Below are 24430 nucleotides of genomic sequence, written 5' to 3'. Positions count from 1 at the left end.
TGGAAAAAGCTGAAAATTTCAAAAAGGTCTTTAGCGCCATAAAAGGTTTAGGTTGGCGACATTTTTGGTAAAATCTACAACTTTTAAGAAATTATGAACTATTTTGTGGGACTTATTAGTATTTAGTAAATCTTAAGCTTATTTTTTGTTTTTATACCCTGCGCCACACTGTGGAATAGGGTATTATAAGTTAGTGCATATGTTTGTAACACCCAGAAGGAGACGAGATAGACACATGGTGTCTTTGGCAATAATGCTCAGGGTAGGTCCCTGAGTCGATATAACCATGTCCGTCTGTCCATCCGTCCGTCCGTCTGTCTGTGATCACATTTTTGAGATCAAAGTCTAGGTCGCAATTTAAGTCCAATCGCCTTCAAATTTGGCACATGTTCCTAATTTGCGTCAGAATAGAATCCTATTGATTTTGGAAGAAATCGGTTCAGATTTAGATATAGCTCCCATATATATCTTTCGCCCGATATGCACTAATATGGACCCAGCAGCCAGAGTTTTATACCGATTTACTTGAAATTTTGTACAAACATAACAATTAGTCGTATAGTCAAGTGTGCAAAATTTGATTGAAATCGGTTCAGATTTAGATATAGCTCCCATATATGTTTTTCTGATTTCGACAAAAATTGTCAAAATACCAAAATGTTCCTTGTTAAATCGCCACTGCTTAGTCGAAAAGTTGTAAAAATGACTCTAACTTTCCTAAATTTCTAATACATATATATATCGAGCGATAAATCATAAATAAACTTTTGCGAAGTTTCCTTAAAATTGCTTCAGATTTAAATGTTTCCCATATTTTTTTACTAAAATTGTGTTCCCCCTAGTGCATTAGCCAACTTAAATTTTGAGTCTATAGATTTTGTAAAAGTCTATCAAATTCTGTCCAAATAGAGTGATATTTAAATGTATGTATTTGGGACAAACCTTTATATATAGCACCCAACACATTTGACGGACGTGATATGGTATCGAAAATTTAGATCTACAAAGTGGTGCAGGGTATAATATAGTCGGTCCCGCCCGACTTTAGACTTTCCTTACTTGTTTTTTATCATTTAACTAACGAACGCAAAAAATTAATAAAGTGAAGGAAACTTTCCTATGTTGGGGAAAATTAAATCAAAAACATATTAACTCCCATAAATTAAAATAGAGTTAAATTTTTAGTGAAAGTAGTAAATGAGAAAAATGATAGAAATGACTAAACGTTCTATGTTTATTTTTAGTCTGGTTTATTTGCATTTAAAGAAATTTATTCAAGATAAAATACTTCGATTATCTAGAATTTGCTCCTTAGAAGATTTGTTATTATTCTGTGCAGTAGGCTATAATGAGTATTGGATATTAATTTTAACAAATTAAATCACAATTTTTAAAATTTCAATTACCAATAATTCATATTATATTGTTATTCTCATCATCTAACCTCATTTTTTTGCATTTCTAAATGACAACTTTCCACACATCATTTGCATTTTTCTAGCTTTGCCACTTATAAGATTGTAGTTAATCGAGGTTTCTCTTGGTATGCATAAAACCAATGATGCACTGTATAATATCGTCAATGCCACCACCATCACCCCAAAGATAAAAAAAAAATTAAGAAGTGAAACGATTCAGATGATATTTTTCAGTATTCATTCAATTTTGTTTTTAAACTCAAGTCTCTGACACCCAGCCAATTCTTCAGTGCAAACCAAACCAGCAACTACTAAACACACAACAAACAACCAGTTTTCGACTTTATTAGTTTTTTTTATTTTATTTTATTGTGTTTTTTGTTTTCAGTCCAAAGTCCAATAAAATCCCATCAACAACTTGGTGTCTTGTGGTGGCGGTGGTGTACTGCACTCATCGTGGTGCATTTAGCATAACTACATTCGTTTTAATGTTCATTTCATAAAGACCACAACATTCCTCTCTCATTCTCAGATATGTAGGCAACATGTGTTATGAAATGCAAAGGGGACCTTCATATCTAGAAGCGTTATAAAATCTTGATCTGGTTTGGGGTTTAATGGAAAATATTCTACAAATACTGTCTCCTTTAATATAGGGAGTCCATTAGAATTTTGGAATTTCATAAATCACAAAATAAATCGGTTTTTAACCATAAGTCCTATAGAAAATGTATAATTCAATAAACATATTGTAATAAAAATAAAATCTTTAAATATAGGTCCAAGTCCTTAGCGAAGGTTTTAGGGTAAGGGTATAAAATAATTAGTATTTTTTTTTTTAATTGAAAATTGTATATAGTGTAAAGGGTCATTTGTTTCCCCTCTCTCTAATTAATGTTAGTATTACATTACATTGACAGGAAACCAGTTTCCATATAAATACATTTTATACCATGCATAAGACTGCTTTGAGTTTTCGACCACACATTTCCTCTTCTTCACTTTATTTGCCTGGTCATATTCCTACGCACAAACAGACAACGAAGCAAATGCATTCCTTCTATTTATTCGTGTTAGCGATCATTGATCTCCCCAATGAAGAAAAAAGGCAGCCAACACACATTTTATTTGCTTTGGTTGATATTCGGAAAGTGTTATTTCCATTGAAAAAGCATTGGATTGTATGGCCTCCGTTTCGTACGCCCGACTAACATACACAGATTGACAAGCCCCCTATACGAAGGTATAGCCTGCAAAGAGTATCTTTGTAAGGCGTGGAGGTTTATTCAGTTCAGGAAATATTTGTATTGAATATATTTCAAAAATATAAATATTATTATTTTAAATGCTCAAATTATATACTTTTAAAAACGCAAATATACAATATTTTTTCAGTACAATTTAAGTATACTCCGTTATAGTGTGAAAGAGTCAAGAGATAAGCCAAAAAGGTAATCCAAAGTAACATAAGATGTTTACTTCTCTAAGACTCCCCACACATTTCTCTCTCTCTCTCACACACTTTCTTTAAGTGATCTCTTTTACATTTCCCATATTTAAGAAATTGATGTTATATGATTTTCCATCCAAATAAAACTCTGTTGTATTGATGCTATAAGGGAATATTTTGCAATTTAAGGTTTATTAACTTATCATTTGACCCTTATGATTGCGGTTTACTCTGATTACTTCTCTAAAAAAAGACTTGCTAATGCATGAGACTGCAGACTCATACAGTTCTCTCTCTCCCTTACTCTTACTCTTTAAAATACTCTTCTTATCATAACAGCTTTCATTTATGTTGAAGTAATAAGGTTTTAAAAACAGATAGACCTATCCAGCGTAATAAATGGCATGGCGTTGATTATTTTCAGATATGCTATACTATGTAGCACCATTTAAAATTGACCCGTAGTAAAATAAAAAAAATGTCTAATAGCTTCCATATACAAGCTGAAAACCAATACTCTTTTAGTTTTTTATTAGAAGATTTACAATCATAATAAATGAATAAATTACGAAAATAATGACGATAATTGAGCTCTCTTTTATATATACTAAAGTGTTAATAGGCAATGCTTTATTTATGTATTTTAAAATTTAATATTTTCTTGATTGATTGCCAACGACTGAAGTTGTGTATAAATTTCTTCCAATTTAAACAATTGCAGATTAACCTGGCCTATATTGTTTAATAATTGGAATGAGTAGTTTGTTCAATAAAGTAGTTCACTCGGAAAGATGTGAAAATTCTGAATGGTCTTCGCTTCAGTTTCGACTGCACTTTTAATTTGCATAACACTGTAGAAAACAATAGTGTCAGGCTTATAAATGCACCTTGTACAACAGAGTATTGAATGCGCATCATGAATAAAAATATTTTTAAAAACAAAGTTATTCAAATTATCTATAATTTTAAATTTAATATTATATTAGAAAACTATTGGCCCTACTTTTGGTATATCTCCCATATACACTCCAAAAACAGTGACCCCTCCAAGAAGGAAAATTTTGGTTCATTTTAACCCTTATATTATGTTGGGGTCATTCTATAACCCACATCTTATTTTTCATCAGCGCATTTTCTCTCACTGTTGGAATATAAATAAAAGTTCTTACTAGTCAGTGCATGAATTCTTGACATGTACTGAATTCTTGCTGAGTAGTAAGAACTTTTAATTATATTCCTACAGTAAGAAATGCTCTGATGAAAAAATGTGGGTCATCGATTGACCCCAACATAATATAACGGTTGGTTGAGTTTATAAAATTTTAACTAAACTGTATTACAACCGCATATGTCACGCCGATTTCACATAAATAAGTAAATATTTTTTCGACAAATTGAAGAAAATTTATTAGATCTATTTCATTTATTTCACTTGTTAAAGAAAATTTCATTGTGTGAAGGAAAAAAATTTGTGTTCAAAATTGCAAAAATGTCTTTATAGCTATACGAAGTTCAAGATCGGCGAATTATGGGTAACATTTACAAGTTTTAAGAAATTATGACCAATTTTGTGCGAGACACGAATTTAGTAAATCTATATGCTTCATTTGTCTATATATAGTTATTCCCCATTTACAGTTCGTTTAACTAACGTACACAAAAAATTATTAAAGTCAATACAGAAAAAAATTTCACGAACATTTTTCCAATTAAAGTCTTAATTGAGTTTTAAAAAATATCCATTTAAAAATTTAATTGACACACAAATTAATAGTATCAATTATTTTTTTAATTGGATCCATTATTTTTTTAATTGACTTTCAATTAATTTTTTAATTGATACTATCATTTCTGCGATTGAAAACACCCAGCAAAAAAGCGTCGCCAAAAAACTAATGAGAATGTTCTTTTTGGATCCGGAAGTGGTGCAAAATTGAGGCAGAAGCGATGAATTTAACATGGGCTTGTCATAGGACGGAAGTCCTCCATTTCAACAGCCGTTGCACTGAATTTGCATCACTTCTTCAGATGTGATCCGAATTCAATGTTTTGGATGTAAATTAAAAAATTCTGTGATAATTTGTCAAATAAATAATTTTTATAATTTTTTATTGGATTCTAACGCTTGTCAAAAACGTTTGACCTCAAATATTTTCAAAATTGCACAATTTTTCCAGATTGGATTAAGCATTTTTTTCGACAAAATTTAAATGATTTGTGAATTCTTACTCTGTTTTTAACATATTTGAAACAAAAAAAGTTAAAATTACCCATTAAAAGTATGAAAAACCCAAGTTATAAAAAATTTAATTAAAAGAACTTCCTGGGTAGTTAAAACAAAGAACATCATGGGGAATGCATCTTCTGGAAGTGCTTTTAAAGTTGTGCCTTTGGAAGAACTTCCAAATTTTTTTGTTGGGACATTTCAATTAAAAATTAATTGAATCAATTAATTTCGTGATTGAAGACAAAAAATATTTTTTTTTGTGTGAAGAAAACTTTTCAAAACGTAACAATTCCAAAAACTAAATTATAATTAAATTGGCTTTAGTGCCATATAGGGTTCACTTCTTTTTTTTTTTTTGAGTGCGGTATTCCATTTTTACTTCTGATCCAGCCGTCGAACTAATCGCCTTTCTTACGTATTTCTTATTTAGATTCTTTCCACTTTATATATTTTATAATATTGCATAATTTTAATTGTCTTTAATGTCTATAAAACTAATCTATAAATATAATTGCATGCCTCGATATCGGAAACATGTAATTAAATCAGGGAATTTTTAATGAATAGAAATCCGAACTTGTTGGTAGCTATCAATTTGTCTAAGTCATATTGAGACTTGCAAATTTAAATAAGATAATTGTATACACGTTTTAAGTGTGTGTGTTGAATTTGAATTACTTAAACATTTGATTTAATTAAATATTTTGATTCAATTTCTAATGTTCTGGAAATATTAAACACAAAATATTTCTTCATATATATTTAAAGTTATTTCAGTTATTTGAATAGATAACAATAAAATAATTTAAAATATAAATATTGAAATATAATTTTATAATTATAATTGCAAGAGCTAAGTAATATCATATGTTTTAAAATATAATCTATACAATTATATTTTGGCTATTAAAATTGTTTTTGTATGGATGAACCGACTCGTTTAATGGTATTTATTTGCACAAATCGAAATATAATAATCAAATATAATAAACATCGGTTATGTTTGGACTATAAAAAAATTTAGGGTTTGTTTAAAAACAAATGAGAAAAATTTTAAATTGGGAGGAAGCCCTAGAGAGAAAGTATCCATAAAAAATAATTCCATAAAAGTAGTACACATTCTAGATTTATTAGAGAGATTTAAAAAAAAAAAAAAAAACGAAATCTGAACCAAGGATAAATTTCCTTAACTTAAACAAACAAATAAAAAGATTTGATTTGATAAAAGACTTGGATATAGTAAATCTCTGTAGAGAACATCGGTAGTTATATGGATGAGATCATTCTCTATCTCTCTCTTTCTACATCACTCAATGATAAGAATAACCTTCTCAATTAATCCCAAGGAGTTCATTACTTCCAGTCACCCACTTGTCAAACTTATGAATCAACAGCAAATTATATTTCAATTCGCTTTTCTATTTTATTGTTTACACAAAACAATAACATACTTATCAAACACAAACTCGGTAATCTTATAAATATTAATAGAAATTTACATGTAGAAATATTGCACAGAAAACGTTTATAGAATATGAAAATTTGTCCCGCTTCGACACAAAAGTTTGATTGCCCGATAATTAGGAATGTATTCCAATCAAATTCCACACCACAACTTGCTCTCACTGATTGTGATTAATATTTGCATTGACTTATATTTAAATTGATACATTTTTCTTCCATCTTCCACACCATTGCAATTTCATTATTCAATCATCAACAGAACCTGGACATTGATCTTTCCGAGCAGGCATTGTTTCTTTATTTGCCAAACACGCATACACTTACACTGAATTCCATTAAATGTTAATAGAAATTTCAGAATGAAAATTTTTCTTTTCTGAAATGAAAAGTGTATCTGTGACGTCAATTGTATAAAGCCACAAGTTTACATTTTTATTATTTGTTCACTATAAAATTCTGGTTTACTCCGGTCTTTTATGTGTAGTCTTTGCATGATGCGTTAAATGTAGGTCTTCAATCAAGTATGAAAAAATAAATTAAATTCAAGATTAATTATTATGTGAAGTCTATCCTGATTCTTTGTCAGAAATTGATAGACTTTGTTCCTAAGATAGATAAGAATTGTTATACTCTATGCCAATGGCCGACAGAAAACACAGATCGACATATTTAATACATCTAGGGTGGCATTGTAGTTGAATTATTTGTTAACATTTTCTAGGGTTGTGGTTTGAATATGGAATTGTGGGGAAATATAGCATTTGTCTATTCCAGCTATAAAAAGTAACTTCTGACATGATTTTCATTTTCATTCAAACATATAAAGTGACCGTAGTTCGTAATTGAGCCATTTTTTTTACTTTTTACAGTGTAGCTCAACCCTCCTACAAGATTGTACTTTTTATCACACAAACCTGAAAAAAGAACAAGAGCAACAATTGTCAAAAAAAAAAAAAAACTAAAAACAAAACAACAACCATACCAAGTGGCGCTGCACATCCACTTTTATCTCTCTTCTATAAACTAGGTCCTAATGAACACACAGAGTAAGAGGGTAATATAAAGATCGTTGTCGGAGAGAGAAAGAGAGTGAGAGAACAACAATAACAACACAATACTGTGAACGTGCAACGAACTCTTTGGGTACGGTGAATAACAAACAAACGACATCATCGTCATCGTAATCATCACTGCCTTGGCTAGTCAGTCAATACCAACCAAGCAACCACCGAAAGCCGAACAATCGTCAACAATATTCAGTTGCTTTTAGACAATCGCCCACTTTGGTCGTACATAACAGAAACTCGGGAATTCCGCCTGATCTCCTTGGATTTGTGTAAAAGAACAACAACAAAACACACCCTAAGTGATAACTCCCGTTTAGTGTATAATTGTTTTTGTTTTACATTACAACACATACTATAAGACGTATTCGCAAGACCCATATTTACCTAGAGTTGAAAAGTGTGCTAAAGTCCATTGATAAAAACAAAATCATTAAAGAAAAATATTTGTGTTAAAATATTGTTTTTTGTTTGTGTGAAATTGTTAACAAAAAATATCGCCAAATAACTTCACCATGATGCGTACAACTTATGTTCGTTTGGCTTTACAGCTAATGCGTAACTCTTCGACATCTTCGAGTACAGCCGCCGCATGTAATACCTCGAGCAGATCGATTAATACCAATCATCGTCCTCAAAATACTGCAGCTACGGTTCAACCAAATTTGAGCAATAATGGCGATAAATTCCTGCATTATTCCCATGAAGATGGTTATGTTAAGACCTCTCCTTACGAACAGTTAGCCATACCCAATGTGACTTTGGACAAATATGTTTGGCGTGATTTCAAGAAATGGGAAAACAATGTGGCAACGGTAAGTTTACTGCAAAATGCAATGCGTGGGTTTTGGCTCACGACCCAATTAACTATATTTAAGCAAACATAAAAATTATATGGGAGGAGACGACTTAATTAAAGATGATTTAATTTAAATTAATTTATTTTAACATTAAATTTAGAACTGAAAGATGCATATACATCAAAATTTCTAATTAAAAAATTGCCTTTAAAAAATCCTTCGATCACTGTGAATTCAAAGAGTGTGGGTTTCAAGATTAGATTCTATCGAACTGCAAAACAAGAGTTTTCCTCTGAACTCACAGTTTTTCTGTATTGTTCCTTATCATTGAGCTAAAAATAGAATCTGTCATTACATGCAGGGACGGACTATGATCACCGCAAACATGTTTCAAGGTCATAATGTTATTTTTGGATGGGGAACATGGGATATTTTTGTCATAAGAATATTTTTCGCGCCAAATATAACATGTTTGCTGCAGTCAGATACACATTTTTCAAGAGATTGCGAAAATCGTGTTACATATTACCCATCTAAAATAACATTATGCTTTTGAAACATATTTGAGGTGATCGTGTTCTTTCTCTGGGTGTATATTTTGATATAAGGTCACTTGGTATGATTATTCTCTACTATTACCAAAATTCAATGTAAAGATACATATTTCAAATTTGAATCGTTTAAAAATTTTAAAACTTTTTTTGTCAAATATTTGTATTTATTACAAAAAAAAATGTGTATAATTTTTTTACACATATTTTCAAATGAATTAAAGTCAGCCTGTGAATCATATGTATTTGCATTTATTACGATTGTTTTAGTTTAAAAGTTTCATATTAAACTTCCTTTTGAGTTGTTGCACTATGATTTATTATTATCGCCCCTTTTATTTATTGACAAAAGGCTTATCAAAATTCAATGAAACACGTTTCCTATGATACCATTCATACTCGTAGTTCATGAGTAATTAAATTTTTATGGGTTTCTATAATGCAATTACACATTTTCTTTGTACGCGTAAGATGATACACCAAAGAAAAGATTTCACTTTTCACCCTTAGCAAAAATTCTGCCGAAAGTTCTATGGCAGATTTAATTTTTCTAAAAGTTTCTTTGGGAGCAATGTAGTTTTATTTCTTTGCGAGTGGTGCCCACGATTACAACAGTTGGTAGAATTCTTTCAAAACAGTTAGATTTTTTAACTATTTGGTAGATTGGTAGAATTCTTGATGTTTTGGGACATCACAAATTTTCTGCAGAAATAAAATTTTGACAAAATTTTCTATAGAAATAAAATTTTGACAAAATATTCTACAGAAACAAAAATTTGACAAAATTTTCTATAGGAAAAATGTTAAGAATCTTGGAGTAGTATTCAATAGCACATTGAGTTGGTCAAGTCATGTAAACACAGCCGTTGGACAAATATATGCAAAACTACGTGCTTTATGGGTTACTCATTCCTACACACCAGTCAATATTCTACTTCTCCTGGCGAAAAGTCTTTTGTTACCGGGTTTAATTTGCGGATCTGAACTCTTCGCGAATTGTGACTCCGTGAGCAAAAATAGACTCAACGTGGCATTCAATAGTATAGTTCGTTATGTGTATGGGTTACGCAGGACCGATCATGTTTCGCATGTTACAAACTCCCTCTTTGGCTTTAGTTTTAATACCCTGCTTAATGTCAAGTCGTTAGTATTTCTACATAAATTGATTTACAAACGGAAACCCAGCTATCTCTATGATAAAATTCGGTTTACCAGATCTGATAGAAATAGGAATATAATACCCTTTATAAGGACAAGTCTTGTATCCGAATGGCAGTTCTTTATTGGCAAAATACGTCTCTGGAACACTCTACCACCCGATAAACAATGCACCAGCAACGCATCATCTTTTAAGAAGAGTATTCAAAATTTATTTCAAAATTAGAATATTTATCATTAAAAATTTGCTTGTAGATATAATATAGTATCACAATTTCAATTTCAATCATCAATAATACAATGCAATTGAATATTAAAAGTAATTTCTACATATATATATTTTTTTCTATTATTATTAATACAATTTTTATTTATTTTAATTTTAATTTATTTTCTTTTTATGATTAAATTTAATTATTGTACTTATTATTAATCGGAGATGTTTTAACATTTATAATCCTGCACTGTAATTATAAGATTTTAATCTTGTTGTGTAGGTACTCCATAAAATGAAATGAAAATGAAATAAAATGTTGACAAAATTTTCTATTGAAATAAAATTTTGACAAAATTTTCTATGGAAATAAAATTTTGACAAAATTTTCTATAGATATACAATTTTGTCAAAACTGTTTCTATAGAAATAAAATTTTTACAAAATTTTCTATGGAAATAAAATTTTGACAAAATTTTCTATAAAAATAAAATTTTGACAAAATTTTCTATAGAAATAAAATTTTGACAAAATTTTCTATAGAAATAAAATTTTGACAAAATTTTCTATAGAAATAAAATTTTGACAAAATTTTCTATAGAAATAAAATTTTTACAAAATTTTCTATAGAAATAACATTTTGTCAAAACTGTTTCTATAGAAATAAAATTTTCTATAGAAATCTGCAGAAACAAAATTTTGACAAATTTTCTATGGAAATAAAATTTTGACAAAATTTTCTATAAAAATAAAATTTTGACAAAATTTTCTATAGAAATAAAATTTTGACAAAATTTTCTATAGAAATAAAATTTTGACAAAATTTTCTATAGAAATAAAATTTTTACAAAATTTTCTATAGAAATAACATTTTGTCAAAACTGTTTCTATAGAAACAAAATTTTCTATAGAAATAAAATTTTGACAAAATATTCTACAGAAACAAAATTTTGACAAAATTTTCTACAGAAATAAAATTTTGACAAAATTTTCTATAGAAATAAAATTTTGACAAAATTTTCTATAGAAATATAATTTTGACAAAATTTTCTATAGAAATAAAATTTTGACAAAATTTTCTATAGAAATAAAATGTTGACAAAATTTTCTATGGAAATACAATTTTGGCAAAATTTTCTATGGAAATATAATTTTGACAAAAATTTCTATAGAAATAAAATTTTGACAAAATTTTCTATAGAAATAAAATTTTGGCAAAATTTTCTATAGAAATAAAATTTTGACAAAATTTTCTATAGATATAAAATTTTGGCAAAATTTTCTATAGAAATAAAATTTTGACAAAATTTTCTATAGATATAAAATTTTGTCAAAACTGTTTCTATAGAAATAAAATTTTGTCAAAACTGTTTCTATAGAAATGAAATTTTGACAAAATTTTCTATAGATATAAAATTTTGTCAAAACTGTTTCTATAGAAATAAAATTTTTACAAAATTTTCTATAGAAATAAAATTTTGACAAAATTTTCTATGGAAATAAAATTTTGACAAAACTTTCTATAGAAGTAAAATTCTGACAAAATTTTCTATAGAAATAAAATTTTGACAAAATTTTCTATAGAAATAAAATTTGGACAAAATTTTCTATAGAAATAAAATTTTGACAAAAATTTTCTATCGGAATAAAATTTTGGCAAAATTTTCTCTAGAAACAAAATTTTGACAAAATTTTCTATAGAAATAAAATTTTGACAAAATTTTTTAAATAAATCAAATGCTGTATATTCATTTTAAAATTTTAGAATTTTCAATACCTTTGTAATCATTTTCAGTAATCATTAATACGATTAACAGGTGATGTTATTAGAAACATTTGTTGTTTGGAATCCCATTGATTGAAGAATAACATAAATATGATTGGAAAACACGCTATCCATTGCGTGCTTAAGTAATAATCGGGCTTAGGTAATAATAGGAAAATTGCATATATTTGTCTGAAAGCGGAAAAATTAAACATTTTTTCGAAACGAAATTATGAAAAGAAGAAAAAAAATAAACAAATTACTATCAAATCGATTTACTGAATTTAATTGTCCAAAAATGTTGCAAAAAAATTATCAAAATTTTAAATATTTCAATTCTTCTTATAATAGTTTTGTATGGTAATCATATTTCAATTGTAATTACAGATAACTAACTACCAATGTTCACTACTATATTTTCTGTTAAATAAACCTCTAGTCATAATCTTATCTTAATGACTTGTATTTTGTGAAGAAAACACCTAAGAATTCTTCTATCACAACCCCTGTGTTTTTTTATAACTTTTATTTTCATTTTTAATCTGATAATAGCTATTGTTGCGACGGATATACTCATTCTAATCGGCACGAAACCTTAACTTTCTCACATATCTCAAACACAATAGAGTAATTGAAATTTAAAACTAAAAATAACATTTTTGTTCTGCTGACTTGAACAGCTGTCGTAAATAGTTTTGAATTGCATTTTTGTTAAATTGAAATTGAATGGGATCCTAAATTGAAATGTATTGTGCGAATTACTATTAAAAACATTGTTTCTTTTTCTTCCTGGAGGGAAGAAACTGCAATTCTATTAAAATCAGCAGTTACAAAAAGTGATAGTGGCAAAGAAATCTGTGATCCTCAATTACTTTTAGTACGAAAAGACTTTTAAAGATTGTCATCGTTGAAATAATCTGTAAAAACTTAAAAGTTACAAAGACACGTGTCCATAACAATGCGACCAATTATTTTACACTTGATGATACCATATTTACGTATCAGAATCCAAATCTGAATAGATATACCCGATATCCCTTGTAGCAAATTTCAATAAAATCGATTTATAAGACAGGATAATGTGGAAGCTATATCGAATATTGTTCTCAAAAATTGTAAAATTTGTTCTAAAGATGAAGTGCAACATTTATGCGAATCATATTCTGAGTCCACAAATGCCATATTTATTGTTGTTTGTCAAGTAGTGCTGTAAAAACAATTATCCCCATAAACTTCTATAAACATCAAGTAACCAAATTCATTTGATAAAAATGGCACTTTGAATAAGGGAGTTAGGTTAAAGTGGCAGCCCGATAAAGATTCAGGCTCACTTAGACTATTCAGTCCATTGTGATAGGTTAGGTTAGGTTAAAGGGAGTTAATATCTATATCTCTGTGTTACCACATATCATATGGTCATCAATTGTATGATAAGAAAAATCTCACTTCTTTACCACAATAGTTTTTATGTTCTCCTTAAAATTACCTCATAAAGTTATTTATAAAATTTGTGGTTATTTTTATAAACATTAAACCTGTCTTTATTATTTAAATTGTTGATGATTTATTTATAAGCTGCCCCACAAACCAACAAATGACAAAACTATACATTACTTACCCGTCCATGGCTGGTGTATTTGAAAAATAACATTTTGTATTTGAGTAATAACATAGAGATATCAACAGCAACAAATACGTCAGCATGGAAGACGAAAATTGGGCCAAACATTTTGCGAATTGAGCTTATTCATTATTAAAACAAGGTTACCAGTGTTTTTTATTTTAAAAGAGGATATGGAAAATTTGTTAAAGAGTTAGTTTTAAGGGTAAATGTCATAATATAAAATAAATTGAGTAAATATTAAACAAAAAAATCTTACAGATTAAAAATCTGGACTAGTTTCAAAACTCTAAGTATTGTTTAAATGTGGCATCTCTGTTTTAATAATTATCTTGTTTGTAAGAAAATAAAATAAAAATACGTATTTGTACATCCAATCAATTTTTCTATGAAAAACGTTCTCAACGAGTAGGACAGCAACCTTGATGGTAATTTTATATAGTTGCATTTCAAATAATTCTTTTCTCTAGCTTTATTGGGTGAAACAAGTGCACACAGATAAAAAATATAACCCAAATATTTTCAATTATAAAGTTAGTTGAAGCCGGAAACGTTGTCGATATATAATTAACTGATACAATTAAATATCTAATCAAATAAAAAATAATGAAGTAATTAAGAAAACTATAAAACACTTCTAACTAATATATTAATTATCTCAATTAATATTTTAATTAAATAAAAATATATATCTTATTAAAAAATATATATAATTTTGTTCTGAAATAATTTGTTTCTATATACTTGCTATAATATTTATAGGTTCATTATTGTAATCGGAAAATACATAAAGAATAAAATCACATTCTATGAGAAAGTATTTGCATAAAACGGTAAAATAATCAATTTTTTAAATCAATCAAAACGAAATTGAAATATGAGTTCATTTTCAACTAAAAAAACTTAATTGAATTTTTCAATCAAAATTTATTACATTTTTATATGAATTATTTGCAATATAATTGAAATTGGAGAAGAAATCATGTAATTATTTAAACAAGTATATTGTATTTAATTATTAAATTGAAAAAATGTCCCAAAAAATATTTCACGACAGAAAACCAAAATATGTTTTTATTTCAATCAGGAATTTAATTGATCCAAGTAATTGCAAATGTTTCAATCAAGAAATTGATGATATCATTCACTGGTGGCAATAAAAAAATTAGTTGATCTAATTTAAAATTTAATTTATTCCAGCAAGATTTTTTATTGCATTTTGTTTTGAATAATTAATAGAACTAATTAAAGTTTTAATTGAAAATTTTTTCAAATTAAAATATATACTTGATAGTTTTTCTGCCTTATTGCTGTAACGTGAAGATCTCTTTACATGACAAATAAATAAACATTTAACCTAAAAATCAGTTTAAACAATTATTCAATAATATTGATAATGCAAAACATTTATATAGATTACCCATAACATACTGCCTGATTAATATCCCGGCAAAATTGCCAGATTAAATTATTCATCGACAAAGTATCGCCACACCCTCAAAAAATCGCTTCTGTAACATATACCCTAAACACATTTTGCTTCAAGCATATATTCAGGATTGGTACAAACAAAATATTGATTGTATTGATCAAACATATTATGTTTCACCTTAGGACATACACTGGTAGAAAAAAATTGTAATGAAAATTTTCTTTGTGTGGATATATTTTTAAGTCACCAATTGGATACTTCCATTATTTTACTTGCAGCTTACTCTCTAGGTCTCTCTTTAAAAACACATATATGTTTATAGGCTATTTCTAAATTAATATATGTTTGCATCTAAGCATATTATATTTACAAACATTTTATGTCCCAAACATAATATGTTCTAAAATATTTACATATATGCTAGTTTATGAACATTATATGATTGCACTTAAAAAACATATAATTTTTACACACAAACATATGAAAAACAGTCTTTTTCGTCCGTGCATGCAAGAAACAAAAATAAATATCTGTGCAATTTTCATACTTATACGTTTTTTAATTTAATATATCGTTTAATTCAAATAGCATATAAACTGACCTATGCTCTTTTAAAATGTAAAAATGATTTATTTATTTTAATGTTATACACAAATAGTTCCGAAAACTTAATTAATATAAATAAAATTCGATTTTTTGTTTCCGCTATTTCTAATATCTCTATTCTGTCCATTATATTCAAATTTGTCTCAATGTCAGGTTCAAGATTAATGGATAAGAATAGACTAAGCTCTTCTCTTAAGAAAATATGAAACACTAAATATACGTGCCAGTATATAGAGCTTATATACACAACACCACAACTGTAAATATAATTGCTTGAAATTAATAACAATTAACTTTCAAACAAAACTGTTGCATTTTTATTACATCACCTAGAGTACTCAGTTACACGATCAAATAAACGACAAGTGATCAACAATTGTGTTCTATGGTAATAGTAGTAGTAGTAGTAGTAATGGTGTTTAAAGTGGGACGGTGGTGAGGGGCTTGGCCCTTTTATTTGCATCTTCTTACATCACAAATACACAAAAACACTATACTCTTTTTAAATAACAACAACCACTATCTATTTAAACATTTAAGGTACAAAACAAGTTTCATGCATTGTTTGTCAAGTCAACTGTGACCGGCAGTAGCAACCGTATAGCAGACGATTTTATTGATGCCACTTCCATTAGCAAGAGAGAAAGAGATGAAAACCAAACGGTAGGAAGTTAATGAACGTATGTGTATGATCGTTAAATCGTTAGACTTTGGACACAACCATGATGAACTTTGGACCTACGTCAAAATCGGTCGTCTCTCAACCAAAACAAACCAACAGTGCAAGTGGAAACGTGCTTAAAAATAGATTTACAAAAAATGATGCTCAAATTGTTTTGTTTGATATGTTTTGTCTGTGTGGGATATTTGCGAAAATTTGCTTAGTAAACATTGTGAGACTTTGCCCTTAGATTCTCTCGCTCTTATTTTTGCTCTGTTGCTCATTTTTGTGCCAAATTATCTATATTGACATTTTACGCACTGAGAGAATTATTTGTTAAATGGAAAGAGTTTTAAGATTGCCCTTTTTTAAATTTCAAAATGGAATCAAATATAATCTAAAATTCAATGTCCCTCGAATCAAATAAAAAAATTAACCCATTTTGTTCCGCTGTTAACAGATAACATTGCAGATAATATTGCCAATATATGTAACCGTAAAAACATAATTTACATGAATAAGAGTTTAGATATATATTAACTTGACTATTCTAAATATCGAACACTGCTTCTTGGAAAACGAATTTTTTATTATATGTTTGACATCAATGGGTCCTAATTACCCTAAAAAGATTTTTTTTTAACAAATATAAATTTTTTAGGTACATTTTCAAGCACGTTTTACTCTGACCATCAACTAGAATAGTGAATAAATAATCGGGACTATGGTATAAAAAGATGTGATGGGATTTTTAACACAAAAGATTTTTAACAGAAGAGTATCAAGTGATAGGGAACTTTTTCGGCATATTCTATAGGTATGATTATGTGTAACACACTATGTCTGGGACGCAACCAATACGTTAATTACATATTTCGTTGTTGTAATTTAATTTAATATAAATTTAATTGTAATAAGTACCACATATCAAGCAAGGCAAGTATATATAAATACAATAAAATAATTTTTTTAAACTTCGTTTTAATACGCTTTTTTTATTATCGGATTCGGTATATTCATCAAAGACAAATGCATTAAAAATTATATAAATTATCCTTAGTAAACAGAAAATATTCGTTTTAAAAAAATCGTTAACGTTTTGTTATTGTCTGTAATATGTTTAATGAATTTACCAAAGGTATTGTGGTTTCGTGTGTATAAAAAAAAGAAAAATATATACGTTTTGTACTACGTTTGTTTTTCAATACGTATAACCCCAAAAAAAGAGATACGCATTAAGAAACAACCTTTAAATTATAAAATTACCCAAGTTAAGTATATAAATTCAGTTTTCGTGCTATTTTTTATCTGTAATTATCTACTGTTTCTACAAACCCAGACCTATAAAACCTATTTGCTTGTTATTGAAAAACACAATAAACAATTTTTATAATATATTTTATCTTAGTAAGCTTCATTATACTAATGCAAATATTTTGTGTATTTAAATTACAGGTTGATATAATTACTGGTCGCCAATATACATTTGCTGAATTACGAGATTCCAGTGCAGCTTTGGCCGTACGTCTACAGACTAAATTTAAATTGGGTAAAGGTGATGTAGTGGCCATATGCTTGCCAAATTTGCCTGAATATCCTGGAGCCGTCTTGGGTGCCATTGAAGCTGGTCTTACAGTGACAACCGTAAATCCTATCTATACTGCTGGTAACTATAATACTCTATATATATGTAAAAAATTTAATCTAAAGTCCTTAGGGTTTTTAAACTCTTCTTGAGTTTATTTTGTTTTTCTCCATTCACACATTTGTTTGACGTGGACAAATGTATTATTTCTAATCAAGAATCTAGGTCAAATAATCTTTTATTTTGGGGACATTAATAAAGTAGTACTCTCATACAATAACATATTCGTGTGCCTCATACCAAATGTTATCTGATAATTTCCAGACGGTAAAAAATACAAAACAAAATTGTTTATAGACATTTTTAAATACTTGCTTGTTTTTATTAACTGAGCGTGATAAGTAAATTTTTGGTGGCCCATATAATTATTAGACATTAAATTTTTGGCACTTTTGGCTTGATGATAAGAAATTCTGGATTTTTTTTTTTTGTATCACATCAAAATCACTTATTCAAGTTCTATAAAAGATATGGCGCAGTAGACGAATTTATCGTAATATTTTTTGTTATTTTTTTTTTTAATTTTTGAATAATTACGTTTATATGATATAAATAAATGAATGTCTAGTCATGCTAAGATCAAAGTTCAAGGCTTAAGAATTTCAGTTGATGGAATATAGCCTTGTTTGAATAAAGCTGTATTTAAATTGATTGAATTAAATGAAATTTTTCAAATATTATAAAAAAAGTAATATTACAAACAAGTTTAGGAAAAATTCATAGGGATGTGAAAATTGTCTGTAATAAAAATGTTTAAAATTTAAAATCAGTTAAAAATTTTTATTTTTTCTACATAGTTCTTAATTGGTTCATTAAAATACAGATCAAAATATACCGAAGACTGCAGTTTACGTATTTAAATATAGATTTATAAATTTAAATACAGATTTATAGTTTTATAAATGAAAATTACTGGAACGTTTTTAAATGGAAAATTTGTAGCATCCATTTAAAATAAAAGATATACTCGTAGGAGAAAAAACCCAGCAAAAAAAAATTTAAAGTTCTTCCAAAGGCACAACTTTAAAAGCACTTCCAGAAGATGTACTCCCAATGATGTTCTTTATTCTAACTACACAGGAAGTCCTTTTTATTCAATTTTTTATAATATGCTTTTTTCATATTTTTAATGGGTAATTTTACTTTTTTTGTTGTTAAAAACAGAGTAAGAATTCATAAAATGGTACAAATTATTAAAATTTTGTCGAAAAAAATGCTACATCCAATCTGAAAAAATTGTGAATTTTTGAAAATATTTGAGGTCAAACGTTTCAGACAAGCGTTAGAATCCATCAAAAAATGTAAAAAATTATAAAAATTATTTATTTGACAAAATATCACAGATTTTTTTAATTTACATCCAAAACATTGAATTCGGATCACACCTAAAGAAGTGATGCAAATTAAGTGCAACGGCTGTTGAAATGGAGGACTTCCGTCCTATGACAAGCCCATGTTAAATGCATCGCTTCTGTGTCAATTTTGCACCACTTCCGGATCCAAAAAGAACATTTTCACTACTTTTTTGGCGTTGAATTTTTTGCTGGGAAGTATTAGAATTTCCTCCAATAGTTTTATGGCTTACGATCATTTTTTATCTAATATAAAATTTTATATCATGATCAAAGTCCATTATGGAGAAACTCTTCACATAATAAAATACATTTTCAATGTCGAGAGGTATTTCAAATAATATGTCTATAGAACTGCATATGTGTGACACACTTTCGCCTGAGGTTAGAATTAAATGAATGAGTGACTACACGTCTACTATGTCCGTTTGAGTATTAGTGTGGCTGGCGCATACCTCGGACACTGATTGTAGCATTAGATAAAAAAAATATATATTTATATGTTTTTGGTGTTTTTTGATCTTTATTTTCAAATAATAAAAACAAAAAAAAAACAGAAAAAAAACTTTTATTTAAATATATTTATTTTAGACTTAAAAATGAATGCACATTTTGCATTTATCAAGTACAAAAATTGAGTAAAATTTTTATAAAGAAAATTTTTAAACTGGGGTGCTTTGAAGTCGGCCAGTTGGAGTATTTAGATGATTAATTTATATGAGTACTCCCAAAAATGGAGTATTAAATATTCAAGCATTCCCATTACGAGTTCAATTGTTTCCATTATATGATTAATGATCATAAAGATGGAGACAATAAAGTCATTGACTTTATATGAAAATATTTAATTTAGAATGTACCACTTTTCTTGGACACTTGTGGTATCCATTATTGTGATAAGATAACGCTAAATTATTTCATTGATATATGAGTTTACAAAGTTTAACAAATAATCGAAGAAGTAATAGTTTTTCAATATATGGTAGATTTGATATCTAAATAAGGTCATAAATAAAATATTTTGTTTATAACCATTGTATGTGCAATATACTCAGAAGAATGTTAGCAAAAAGTTTAATAGCTAAATTTATTTAATTTAATACAAAAAAGAAATAAAAAAAATTAATTTATTTTCCTTTTTTAATAATGTCTGGATCATTTGCTATTTTTACACATTTTTAATTAAAATCAAGTAACCTAAGTCTTATACTCATATCTATGTTTTATTTATTAGGTGCGGTCATACATGTAATGAAAGTGAAATTTTAATTGGCTCACGAGTCGATGTAAATGAATTGAATGTGTTTGGTTACAAAACATTTCTGAGAAATGCTCAGTTTTCAATTAGAAATAATAGCACCAATGAACCTATGGACATGGTAATATGACCTTGCTTTATATGACTAAAGTATAATCGATTAATTGCTTTAGTAATTAATAAATCTTAAGTAATAATACCAATTAAGAATAAAGAAAAAGTCTGAAGAAATTAAAAAAAAGGAAAAATGTAAAAAAACACGAAATGCTGAACATTTTCCTTTTGCGAGACATAAAGATTTTGTACAACAAAATTTTTCAAAACAAATAATAATTTTGATTTTTTTGTAGATGTTATTTTACCTTCAAATGCTTCAAACCAAATAACTTAAATTTTGATATTTTTATTAAGAGGTTGGCATATATTTTTAAAATGGTGATTATAAAAGGCAAATCATATTATCTACTTCTCATTTGTGGTCACAAAGGGACCATCTAGCAGAAGAAATTTCCATGGTTTTCATTCTTCTCTGATCCTTTTCCAACTTCTGATACCAAGATTCTATATGTTTCCCTTAACTTTACTCTTCCTGGACCTATTTTGTATCTTTTTTAAATTTAATCAATTGTTTTGTTAGCAGACAAAAACTGCAATTCTATCAATTTTTTTTAAAGATTATTTCCTGATTTTTTCCGACTGTGCTTTAATCGATTCCTTTCTCCACTTTCTTTTCAGAGGAAATTGGCCGCCAATTAACATTCAGCAATGCCAAATTCATCATTGGCACCTGTATGGGTTACAATGTTCTTAAGGAAGCCTGTAAATTGGCCAAGAAAGATGTTCCCATTGTATGTGTTCGCATGTCCCCCGATGATGTATTACCCGAAGGAGCTTTGGATTTTTTCGAGCTCTTCAAATACAATGGTGATGTGGACTTCAGCCAACTGAAACATTATGACATTTCACCCAACGATATGGTTATGTTGCCTTTCTCTTCGGGCACTACCGGTTTGCCAAAGGGTGTCATGTTATCGCACAATAATATTTCGATAAATTGTGAGCAAGTCCAACTACCAATAACCATTGATTGCTCGAAGAAACAAGAGGTTTTGCCCTGTGTTTTACCTTTCTTCCACATCTATGGTTTGACAGTGATCATGCTGTCGAAAATTGGTCAGGGAGCTAAATTGGTGACATTACCACAATTCAAACCGGAAGATCTCATGAAAGCCTTTTCTGAATACAAGGCAACTATGCTGAATTTGGTGCCACCAATAGGTAAATATTTGAGGGTTTACTTTGGAATATAGTTTTTGAATTTTTTGGTTTTGTTTCTTTTCAGCTCTTTTTATGATCAATCATCCTAAGGTAACTGCTGAAACTTGTCCTGAATTGAGAGTTGTTATGAGTGGAGCTGCCCCCATTGGTTTAACAGATGTGGAACGTTTTAGACAAAAGTATGCCTAAAAATAATAAAATTCTATCGCTATTTGATTTTTCATAATATTTTAAACATATTGCAGATTCCCTCAGACCGCTTTCTTGCAAGGCTTTGGCATGACCGAATCTTCTCCTGTGGTCCTTCTTACTCCAGAGGACAATACTCGTTATGCTTCCACTGGTTTCCTGACTAGCAACACCGAGGGCAAAATAGTCTCTCTCGATGGTGATGATACGAAAGGTTTGGGACCTAATCAAACCGGGGAACTGTGCATTCGCGGCCCTCAAGTAATGTCAGGATATCTCAACAATGAGGAGGCCACAAAGCAAACCTTCTTCCCTGGTGGTTGGTTGCGTACAGGTGATGTAGCCTACTATGATGAAGAAGGTTATTTCTACATTACCGATCGCATGAAGGAACTCATCAAAGTCAAAGGTTTCCAAGTTCCCCCAGCTGAATTGGAAAACATCTTGCGTGATCATCCTAAGATTCTCGAAGCTGCTGTATTCGGAATTCCCCATCCAGTGAATGGAGAAGCTCCACGTGCCTTGGTGGTATTGCGTCCCAATATGGAGGCTACAGAGGAAGAGATTTGCAATTATGTTGCCGAACAAGTTGCCCACTATAAAAAGCTAGAAGGTGGTGTTATTTTTGCCAGTGAGGTTCCCAAAAATCCCACAGGCAAAATCCTGCGAAAAGTATTGAAAGAGAAATATTCCAGTTAATGCCATTAACTTGGTTCAAAATGACTGCAGTTATGTTAACTTGACTATATTGTATATGCAACTATGTAGTTTTTATAGACTAGAATTTATATGTAAGTGTTGTAAAGGGTAGTAGGTTTTTCATAGAAGTGTGATTCTCTGCACGTTTCTATATCGAAACACACATAACAATACATCGCGAAAGCCGAAGGGGAGGATCAAAGGACTCCAAGAAAAAAATGTTTACAAATTTTTAAGAATAATAATTCCTTTGGGATGCATTTACACACCTACGAACGGTATATTCTTTGGCTTGTTTGTATTTGTGTGCAAGTATTTTTATTATTATTTTTTATTTGACTATATTAATTAAGCAAACTTTAAGAAAACCATGTTATTTAGTCAGTTTTAAGGCTTTATAAGAGTATAGATAGTTTTTACCTACATATACACCTATTAATTGTTTAATTTTGATGTGACGAAATTTTTTTATTTTATATATAGTTTTCGATGCAAAAAGAAGCGAACAACAAAGTTAAATATTTATATTTTAAACAATTTTACAGAAAAATATAATAATTTTTTTTATTATAAAAATTTAACACTATTCAAATTAAAAAAAGCATCAAAAGCACAGAATGGAAACGTCAATATGCACCAACTTGGTGCTTTTTGTGAAAAGGCACAAAAGAGACAATCTGGTGCTGTTTGGAAAACTAAAAGAACGAAATTTGGTGCTGAAAGCACCAAATTGGCATCACTACTATGAGGTGATACGGAAGAAGTAGAATTCAAAAGGAAATTTGACACACCCTTCATTCGGTTGATGAACACGCTTAAGTTATTTACGTATAATTTGTATACACCCAGTTGTTGTTCAAGAAAATATAATTTCTGTTACACCCTGTGATTGGTGTCTTAAAAGAACTTCAAATTCCCATTTCGGTAAACGATAACACAGCATATTGATTGATACGAAGTGAAATTTCCACTATGCATAAGAGATACATGTACACTTTTGCTAACGAAATTTTCCTTTGGCCGATATTATCGACTGTTTACCTTTTGCCTATAGGAAAATTATATAAAACTGTATTATCAACATACCCTGGGAGTTTTCATAAGAGCTGCATAACGGACTTATAATGAAACGTCATCCAGACATTTTGCTAGCGAAAAAAGTCCTGAAGGGTTGTTTTCGACCGTTTAAATTAAATGCAAAAAATACTTTGGCAGTTTATAGAATAAATTAATGAATGTATCTATATTGATCAATTATTTTCTATAGCTCACAAAATTAATAAATAAATTATAACTTTGTGCTTAATCAATTGAAGATTTTACGACTATAGGTGGGTACTATGTTCGGTTTTCGAGTTGAAAATCACTTTATTTTCGCGATTACTTTTCCTGAAATAGTCAAAATTATAAATGAAAACAGACATATTCCTGTAAAGTCTTGCCAAAATCTAGAGGAACAAGAAACTGCACATCAATGGAGTTAAATTATGTGCATTATATTGAATCCTTTTAATAAAGTAACCGCGAAAATTTCAACGCGAAAAGCGAACATAGTACTTACCTTATGACAAAAGTCGT

The 24430-nt window shown here is 28.8% G+C and overlaps 1 protein-coding gene across 1 annotated transcript; it reads left to right on the top strand.

Annotated features, from left to right (window-relative positions):
• Positions 1–7770: 7770 nt before the first annotated feature.
• Positions 7771–24162, top strand: pdgy (acyl-CoA synthetase family member pudgy). Its single transcript, XM_075299101.1, has 5 exons — positions 7771–8438; positions 17887–18097; positions 21422–21964; positions 22029–22143; positions 22210–24162. The coding sequence occupies exons 1-5, from the start codon at positions 8139–8141 to the stop codon at positions 22850–22852; spliced, it is 1812 nt and encodes a 603-aa protein (XP_075155216.1). The 5' UTR covers positions 7771–8138; the 3' UTR covers positions 22853–24162.
• Positions 24163–24430: the final 268 nt, after the last annotated feature.

The sequence above is a fragment of the Haematobia irritans genome, chromosome 3, assembly GCF_050003625.1.
Source record: "Haematobia irritans isolate KBUSLIRL chromosome 3, ASM5000362v1, whole genome shotgun sequence".
Taxonomy (NCBI): Eukaryota; Metazoa; Arthropoda; class Insecta; order Diptera; family Muscidae; genus Haematobia; species Haematobia irritans.
Note: the sequence above shows the minus strand (reverse complement) of the source record. Positions and strands in the feature narration are given on the sequence as shown.